General features: G+C 40.6%; 2 protein-coding genes across 4 annotated transcripts in view; one reads left to right on the top strand and one right to left on the bottom strand.

The window, feature by feature from the left end:
- rdh12 (retinol dehydrogenase 12) overlaps nucleotides 1–9,092 on the bottom strand; it is a 14,384-nt gene that overhangs the window by 3,816 nt on the left and 1,476 nt on the right. The window contains exons 1-5 of one of the 3 annotated variants that reach the window (XM_008398898.2): nucleotides 3,985–4,161; nucleotides 3,333–3,448; nucleotides 2,407–2,562; nucleotides 2,219–2,323; nucleotides 534–743 (exon numbers count right to left, since the gene is read on the bottom strand). In XM_008398898.2, the coding sequence (XP_008397120.1) occupies nucleotides 534–743; nucleotides 2,219–2,323; nucleotides 2,407–2,562; nucleotides 3,333–3,448; nucleotides 3,985–4,058 (661 nt within the window). In that variant the 5' untranslated portion in view covers nucleotides 4,059–4,161. Of the gene's footprint in view, nucleotides 1–533; nucleotides 744–2,218; nucleotides 2,324–2,406; nucleotides 2,563–3,332; nucleotides 3,452–3,984; nucleotides 4,162–9,092 lie in introns of those variants that run through there. The other 2 variants (XM_008398897.2, XM_008398899.2) reach the window with 2 other exon arrangements.
- Nucleotides 5,081–8,849, top strand: vti1b (vesicle transport through interaction with t-SNAREs 1B). The gene is made up of 6 exons (XM_008398900.2): nucleotides 5,081–5,342; nucleotides 5,427–5,485; nucleotides 6,340–6,537; nucleotides 6,668–6,841; nucleotides 7,021–7,082; nucleotides 7,882–8,849. Exons 1-6 carry the CDS (start codon nucleotides 5,246–5,248, stop codon nucleotides 7,973–7,975), a joined length of 684 nt encoding a protein of 227 aa, XP_008397122.1. The 5' UTR covers nucleotides 5,081–5,245; the 3' UTR covers nucleotides 7,976–8,849.

Below are 9,092 nucleotides of genomic sequence, written 5' to 3'. Positions count from 1 at the left end.
TTACAGTTTAACTTGAAGGTTTGGATCGTAAATGCTTTTTCCCGCCAAATGTCGATGACATTCAGCTCGAGTTTAACTCGACCGACTGCTCCTCCCGCCAAACCGTCGAGATCAAATGAACACAGTCTAAATCAAAATGAAGGAAAATTAGTTTTATTTCACAAGCTGTGACTTTCAGTAAATGACAGCAGGAGGAATTTGAATTGCGTTGCCTCAGATGAAGTTTCCTTGTTAAATTCAGATCAGTCGTAACAAAACCCAAAAGTTTCTTCAGCAGTTTTTTTTTTTCCAAATGTATCTTTGTTTCCGTTTCAGTTCAGCCTGCGGCATTCGTCTAACATTTTTGCTGGAAATGCAATGTTCTGTCGTTTGTATCCATCTACTGAAACCGATACGAAGCATTATTTTATTTATTTTTCTCACTTTGTTCTGTTATTATTTTTAAGCATCCCCTTTCTAACTTTTTGGTTTTTCCCCCTGAAAGTAGAGGTCCTCTGTCCGTTCTCCCTTGTGTTGTTTGACAGTCTGTGTACCTTTTAGCCTGCGGGCCAGTTCTCTGGCAAACAGCACATTTGCCAGTTTGCTCTGGCAGTATGCTAGTCCGCTGTTGTAGCTGCCCTGGCTGTGAAGGTCGTGGAAACGGATCCAGCCGAAGTTGTGTGCCAGTGACGAGACCACCACGACGCGGGCCGGCGCGCTGCGCTTCAGCAGTCCGATCAGGAGGTACGTCAGCAGGAAGTGACCTGAGGGAAATACACAAGGAAACGTGATTGGTAAAGTACTTTGGGTCTTTGTTAGAACGTTGTGACATTGGTTCGTGGATCAAATCAAAAAGCGTAAAGGTTGAAACACTCAAACACTAAGCAAAAAAAAACACAAAAAAACAGAATAAAACCTTTACAAACTAAAATTTTATAACCACTGAAGGTTTTCTGGCAACAAAACTTACAATTTACAATATATAGGTTAATATATCATAACTTAGTCATTTAACTTAATTAAGCTATATAATTTTTTTTAAATTTTTGTTTGAAATCATGTAATATTATTCCATCATTAAAAACGTACCTGGATTCCTGCTTTGAATCTTTCATACATGTTTGAGAAATCCTTTAATCTCCATGGCAACCATTCAGCTGAACAAAATGAACCTAGCCCCGCCTTTGAGGACAAAGCTCCTCCTCAGAGCTGCAGCTTCCACACAGAGCAGCCCCCACCCCTCACCTGACTCCCCCACCCTGCTCCTTCAGACTAGCCAGCAGCGATCAGCAAACACCTGGTGGGACTGAGCATCTGCTCATTATAGGAGCTACTTCCCAGTGCAACACTGGTAAAAACGTAGTTAGCGGAGTCCTGCTCTGTCTCTTTAAGAGAGAGCAGGACTGTCTTAAAGAGATAGATGGCCAATTTAAATTAAATCAGGAAGTAAAATTTCTTTTAAGTCTTATTTGAGATAAATATATATATAGCATTTTGATAACAACTGAAGGTAACATAGTTACTTGATTGAGCTATAAAATTGCACAATCAATTTTATAGCTTCTTTAATAGGAAGACAAATGACTAACAAATGAATCCATCAGTTTTTTTAGCTAATTTCAAAAGTCGGTTTTGAAAATCTTTGTGTAACAATACACATTTTGACCAGTTCCGATTTCCCAGTAAGACTTTTTTTGATATTTGCCTGTAATAAAATCTAAAGGAGGGCTGCACAGTGGCGCAGTTGGTAGAGCTGTTGCCTTGCAGCAAGAAGGTTCTGGGTTCGATTCCCGGCCTGGGGTCTTTCTGCATGGAGTTTGCATGTTCTCCCTGTGCATGCGTTGGTTTTCTCCGGGTACTCCGGTTTCCTCCCACAGTCCAAAAACATGACTGTCAGGTTAATTGGTCTCTCCAAATTGTCCCTAGGTGTGAGTGTGTGTGTGCATGGTTGTGTGTCCTGTATGTCTCTGTGTTGCCCTGCGACAGACTGGCGACCTGTCCGGGGTGACCCCACCCCTCGTCCGGAACGCCAGCTGGAGATGGGCAACCCCTCCTGACCCCATCAAGGGACAAGCGTGTAAGAAAATGGATGGATGGAAAATCTAAAGGTGGGCCAATAAATTGATACAGATTTATTTAATTTTACTTTGATGCGAAACTGTACGAAACGGTCTCCTCTTGAAACCTTTACCTCTGTAAATAAATCTGTGACTCTGACATACTTCTGTTTTGGACCTACCTAAATGATTGACTCCGATGTGCATCTCGAAGCCGTCGATTGTTTTCGTGTAGGGACACATCATCACTCCGGCATTGTTGATGAGTATATGAAGATGGTTGACCTCTGAATAAAAAGAAAAACAAACAAGCGTTGCGTTAAACGACAACAAATTCCAGCTACTTGCGAGCTTTGAGACGTTCACTCACCTCTCAGGAATTTCTGAGCGAACGCTCGTATGGAGCAGGTGTCTGCCAAATCCAGCTCTCGCACTTCCACTTTGGCTTCCGAGTACACGGCTCGTATACTGGCGGCGGCCTCCTCGCCCTTTTCCACGTCTCGGCACGCCATTATCACCCGAGCACCTGAGATGTTCAAGAAAAAAGCGGCAGAAAAATTATTTGAAAGCGTCAGAATGAATATTATATAATTGTGAACCAATCCACATACAGTATTTGTTCACTCTGAGTAATGTCAGGTTGGCTTAAAAGGGCAGTATTATGTGTTTTCATACATTTGGCCCATTATTGAGAACAATCAAGTATCTATGTTACCTTCCACTGTTATAAAAATGTTAAATATGTGTCAAACATAATTTAAAATAAACTTTACTTTGTAATTTAACGTCTTGAAATTAGGTTTCTGTCACTTTAAGAAGCTCCTGCTCTTTCTGAAACTGCCTTCAGGAGTTTTCAAACCAGCATTTCACTGGCAAGTAGCTCGTATAATGAGCTCAGCAGACGTGCAGTTCCACCAGGTGTTTGCCAATTGCTACTGGCTAGTCTGAAGGAGCTAAGTGGTGGAATCACGGGGGAATGGAGCTCTGTGAGGCAGAAACGGTTGCCACGGGAGATTAGAGAAATCCTCAAACATGCATGAAAGAATCAAGTCAACGCTCCCAAGTATGTGTTTGATTTGTTTGAACATCATAACATGATGTAAAGCTCAAAAGAGTCGATTTCACACAACACTGTCCCGTTAACAAATGTTGCATTTGTTTTTTTTTTGTAGGTGTACAAGATGCAATTCCAGTTTTTTTTTTTTTTTTTTTTTACAAATATTTTTACTTTTCAGAGTGGTATATCAATTTAAATGAGTCGCTCTTCCATAAAATGGACCCTAAATGTAAGCCCACCTCGCACTGCCAGGTCCAGGGCCGTCTCCTTGCCGATCCCTGTGTTGGCCCCGGTGATGAGCACCGTCTTCCCATCCAGACGTGCCGTGGATTTGCACACCGCTCCTGCTGCATATCTTCTGTTTGGAAACACAGAGCGGCTCGTGACGTCCCTGTAGTGCCACAGTTTAAACCCTCGCCTCATTAGGGGAGGAACATTTGGGTTGGACGGGTTAATTATTCATAGCAAAACTTGGCCGAGCAAGACCGAGCTTCGAGCCGTGTGTGACCCACGCCACAGAGCGGCACCGCCCCGCAACCAATAGCGTGGCGGAGTGATGCGTACAGATATAACTCCTCCCACGCGCAGCCTCCTGATAGGCCCGAGCAGCTCAGACGGAAGACCGCCGGATCACCTCCGTGCAAACACTCCATCAATCCGTTTCATTGATTTCCAGCTCCCACATTCCTCCATTGTGCAGTAAACTTAGAAATCGTACATATAAATAAAATAATAATAATACAAAACAGTTGCATTCAAACGCAGAAGAGAAGTGGGCTAACGGGGACAAATGGACAATGTAGTACAAATTACATCAGTGCAACGCAATATCTGGTCAACCAAAGCATAATCTGGCCAAAAATGAGGATTCGTGTTAGAATAAATACTTGCCGTATATGTGGGGCGAATAAAATCACCAGAAGCGTCACCACTCCGAGGCCCGCGATAATTAATAAGACAAACATCACGCCACAGATCTCTGAGCCTGGCTGTCCCCTTCTAGAAGATGCAACTGATGTGTGTAGGCAGAACAGCTGATGTCAAAGCAGAACGGGGTGCAAAGCGAGAAGGGAGGGAAACAGACTCACAATGCGAACGGGATCATGGGATTGTAGTTTTTAAGGCAAGGGATAAAGAAAAATAAAAAAAAAGTGTGTCTGAAGTAAATTATGACAATCACATTTTAATAACCCCTGCATAATTAAGGTTAAAGGTAAGGAACCCAACATAATTACAGCCTTTACATTAACTATATGCATGAACATACACAAATTAAAGTGATTTAGTTATCTATCTTGGTAATAATAACTGATTATGAATTATGGATAATCATCTTGTACATTAGTAAACAAATGTAAATTTGTTTTATATTTAATTTATTTTGTTTCTAAGTTATATGGACTACTTTTTGTCTCAAAATAAAGACTTTCTATTGGCACAAAAAATAAGTACTACATCTAGGTTGTTTATATTCTGTTTTTTCTGTACTGTGTTCTAAAAGAAAAAGAATGAATAAAAATATAGCATTTTATTCTCAATAACAGCATTACCCATTACCTTTAATTAACTTCATTTATGAATAATCGACAAAGGCATTGTCAAGCTCCACTAATTCTCCAAACAAATTCTGAATCATAGTAATAAAAATAACGTAAACGTTATTTAAATATAAACTTAAAAATGGCATTGTTTGAAGGTTTAATTTTTAATTTATATCGACATTCTATCAGTCATATTTACTTTGGCATAAACAAAAGAGGAAATACTGTGATAAACCAACACTTTCTAGAAAACTACACTTCCCAAAAATGTTCACAACGGTTGCCCGCGTTAGTGCCTGATTAAAACAAAAGCCTCAGTTCTTTCACGCTGCTATTTAACAGCATTTACTATTAAATTTCTATTAAAATCTATCATCAATATAAAATTTGAAATTCACCATAATTAACACCTAACCACATAACATTTAGATTTTTGTTGAGAAGTTCAAGGCGCTGTGGGTCACGCGGGCCATCATGCGGAAGAGTCTCGGGGTTCTGATTATAACCAAAGCAAAACTGTCAAGATTTACTGGAGCTCGAAATTGTTGTTGTCTTGTTTGAAAAGCCGGAGTCTCTTAATAAGCCCCAGCGGACTTACGTTTAAAGTAAAAATGTCGTCGGAAGAGTTTGAGAAGCTGCATGAGATGTACAAGTCGCTGTATGATGAACTGAAGCTAATTCCGGAGAGGGCTTTGACAAGCCACGGAGGTAAACACTGTAAACACCCAGCTAGCATTAATTTAAAAGGTATTCTGTGCTGTGAGCGTTGAATTTATGCTGTCTCAAATGCAGAGGAGAGGAAGAGGCTGGTGAGGACATTTGATGAGAGACAAGGAGAGGCTGATGAAGTGGTGAGTTACTGTCTGTTTACCTTTTAAATGCAACACCAAGCATAATTGTAAGGTAGAAGGAAATGAATGCCAAACCGAAATCTGGAAAGTGTGGAGTGCATTTTTGTTCTGTCCATTTGGGCCAATGCTTTGTAGAGCCTTCTTTCAATGTCAACCACAAGTCTTTTTTTTGGGGGGGGCGCGGGGTATGTCTCGATAAAGTTTGAGAAAGACATTTCCTGTATTTTTTTAAAAGTATTTTTGAGAATACAGTGTTTTACCCATTAAGCGTTATGATCTATTTTTATTTCACCATTTGTGTCAACTTATCCTTTATGTCCACACTTATTTAGATGTTAATTAGGAATATACTAAAATTAAGAGAGTAGTGAGGAAATTACATGTTCATCGCAGTCAATATTCAACAAAGGTTTTGCGTTGTGCAGCCCTAATTTAACTCAGTCCATCTTCTCATCAACTCTGACCAGCTTCTTTGGAACTACCATCATTACTTACTAAGTTAGTTGGTTGCAGTGAATCGTATTTACAGTGAAGGGGGATGAATACAATTGCCTTCCACAGTTTTTCTCAAATTTTTTGTTGTCAAAACCCAAGTAGCCTTTCTTTTAATTTCACAAAAATGCCTTATTTAGTGCTAATATATTTCATTAATGCCAGTAAAATCCAATGTTTGTGTTTGCAGAGCAACAATATTTGTAAAAGTGGGGTGTGAATACTTAATTTGAACACTGAAAATGTCCTGCGCCTTTAAATTAGAAAGCTTGTAGCTACAAAGTAGGTTGAGTTAATCGTCTAGAGAGTCAGATCTTCCCGTGTTTCGTGGCGTCGCTCATCTTTTTTTTTTTTTCCCCCAGTTACAAGGAATGGAAGAGGAGTTGCGTGGTGCTCCTTCTTCATACAGAAACGCGATGAGTGCAAAGCTGCGCCTCTACCGCAGGGATCTCGGCAAGCTGCAGAGGGACATGAAAACCGCGGCGCCGGGGTTCAGCTCCTCRTCCCAGACAGTCCAGGGAAGCTATCCGAGCATCTACTCAACTCAAAATCAACAAAGTGTGAGCATCAAAATTCCCACGCTACGTAGCTAATCGAAAACGCTYGCTCTCGGATCTTTTTTTTTTTTTTTGTCCAAGTTGAATCTAATTCACCCCGTTTTGACGATGCTGCTTTGGTCTACCTGTGCAGACACACTTGCAGTCGCAGAGAGCTCTTTTACTCCAGGGAACGGAGTACCTGAACAACGCCAGCCAGAGCATCGAGCGAAGCCAGCGCGTCGCCGCGGAGACGGATCAGATCGGCACGGATATTATCGAGGAGCTGGGAGAGCAGAGGGAGCAGCTGGACCGAACCAGAGACAGGGTGAGTAGACAGTTGGTCAGACATGGCTTCAGTTTAAAGGTGGCGTTTATGCAGGAAAATGTAGCTGGGTGGCAACGAGCACATGATAGTAGAGGAGAAACCGACTGTGATGTTGTTGCTAGACAACGACATGTTAAATGTGTGTCATTTAAAATGCGTTTTGGTTTTTCTCCGTTAAGCTGATGAATACAGGAGAGAACCTCAGCCGGAGTAGGAAAGTCCTTCGTGCCATGTCACGACGGTGAGTAACACCACACCAACGCCACAGTTTGTAGAGAGAATCCCAAACAGAACAGCAGCAAAACACTCTGGGAGGGTTTGGTGTCAAACAAAGAGAGGATATCTGAAAATGAAAAATGAAAAGACCTTGCTTAATGTTCATTTTCTCCTAACAAAAATAAAAATGGTTACTGCAGGATAACGATCAAAAACTACACAGAAATGGTTCAGCAGTCTGTCTTCAGACACACTAGTGGACAAAAATGTCCACTTTCTAAATAAAAATTATCAAATTAAACCTTTTTTGTAAGCTAGATTATTCTACTGCAATAAAAAATAATAATTTAAGACATTTTTACACATCTCTACCAGAGTATAAAATTGTAGGATATTTTCCTTTATGATTGTTTATACCTCTCTACCTTAGTAAAGTTACTATAATTCAACTATATTGTAATTTGAATCCAGTAACGCACATCTAAAGAAACTATTTCAGTTTCAACTGATGATTCAACTAATAATTTCCTTCTTGCTTACTCACTTTAATTTGTAAAAAAAATCTACATATCAGATTGAATATTAGTCAAAGTCTTATTTTACTTGAATCTGAAGGATATTTTTGGACAAAATAATTCTAATGCATCCAAAGAAAACAAAATACTGTTACATCCTCGTGACTCCCAAGCTTAAGGCTTCACATCGGTCATCACGATCACGGAGTTCTTCTTCATTCTTATGCTTTGCGCGTAGTTGATTTCCTTCGTAGACGTTCGACAACGTAACCAGAGTCTCTCTTTGTGTGCTTCCTTCTCGTCCTCTAGCCTGATGACGAACAAGCTGCTGTTGGCCGTCATCATTCTGATGGAGCTGGGCATTCTGGGCGCTGTGATCTACCTGAAGTTCTTCCGCAAATGAAGAGAACAATGTCATCTGCAAACAGSCGGAGCTCTGAATCCAGAGCAAAGCACCGCGGACGTTAAACTAAACACTGTCTCTTTCAGCTGTTCGGTAGCAATAATACTCGTCTGTTGTTCCTGCCACTCCTTCGAAGCGATGAACTTTTTCTAAGAATGGGTGTGTATCCACTGGCTATTGGGACGAGGGTGTTAAATATTCAAAGCCGTTGATGGACCAAACCTGCAGAAACGACCCCGAACTGACATTTGGGTTAAAGAGACGGCGTTAAAGAGACGGCTCTTCTAGCCGTCTCTTTAACGCCAGTGATGTCCAGCGGGACGATGATCTGGACATGTGCGCCGGGCGCCACGAAGCTGTCTCAACCCTCCTTGTGTATAGTTGAAGGAAAGTGAAAACTGACCGACGTAGAAATCAAAGAATCGACACCAGCTGAATTAGTTTTGTAGCGTTGTGCCGGTTTTCCAAATKGGAGCAAAGCCCCCAAATCCATTAGATGCTGAATGTGAACTATGAGTGAATGGGAGGTCTCCATGCAGCTGCTTTATTCTTATAACTACATCTAATCAGTTTACTCTCAGGAGTCCTTATTTAAAAGTTGTCATGTAATTAAAGATCATGTTTGACCTCAGATGGCATTTTACCCAGTGCTTTAAGAAACATGAGATGAAGCAGTTTTGGCAAAAGGCGACATCCGCTGTGGATTTACACACTGGTGGGGAAGTAACATTTGCTACTATGAAATTTACTCTCAAATGAGCGTTGATAAGGCTATTTCTGGTGCGCTGCTAGTGAAGCGGCACATCTGCCGTGGCGTTCCTCGTCAAGCTTTCCTGGAAACATGACGAGAATAAAAACATGTTTGGTGACCTGGTTTTCTGTGGACTGTAAACATGAGGGTTACATAACAACTGATTTAAATGTATTTAAATGAGCTCACTTRAATTTTCAAGGATAAGAAAAATGTTTCCTTGACTCACAAATCCGTTTGGGTTTTTGATGTCATCAGGCGCTTTAGGCATCTTGAGGTTTTATTTAAGAAAATATTAAAATTATATTTAATTGTAATATTTAATTAAATAAAATACTTTTTTTAATTAAAATATTACAAAGATTT

Source organism: Poecilia reticulata, linkage group LG22 (assembly GCF_000633615.1).
Source record: "Poecilia reticulata strain Guanapo linkage group LG22, Guppy_female_1.0+MT, whole genome shotgun sequence".
Classification (NCBI taxonomy): Eukaryota; Metazoa; Chordata; class Actinopteri; order Cyprinodontiformes; family Poeciliidae; genus Poecilia; species Poecilia reticulata.
This window is presented reverse-complemented; position numbering and strand designations above follow the sequence as displayed.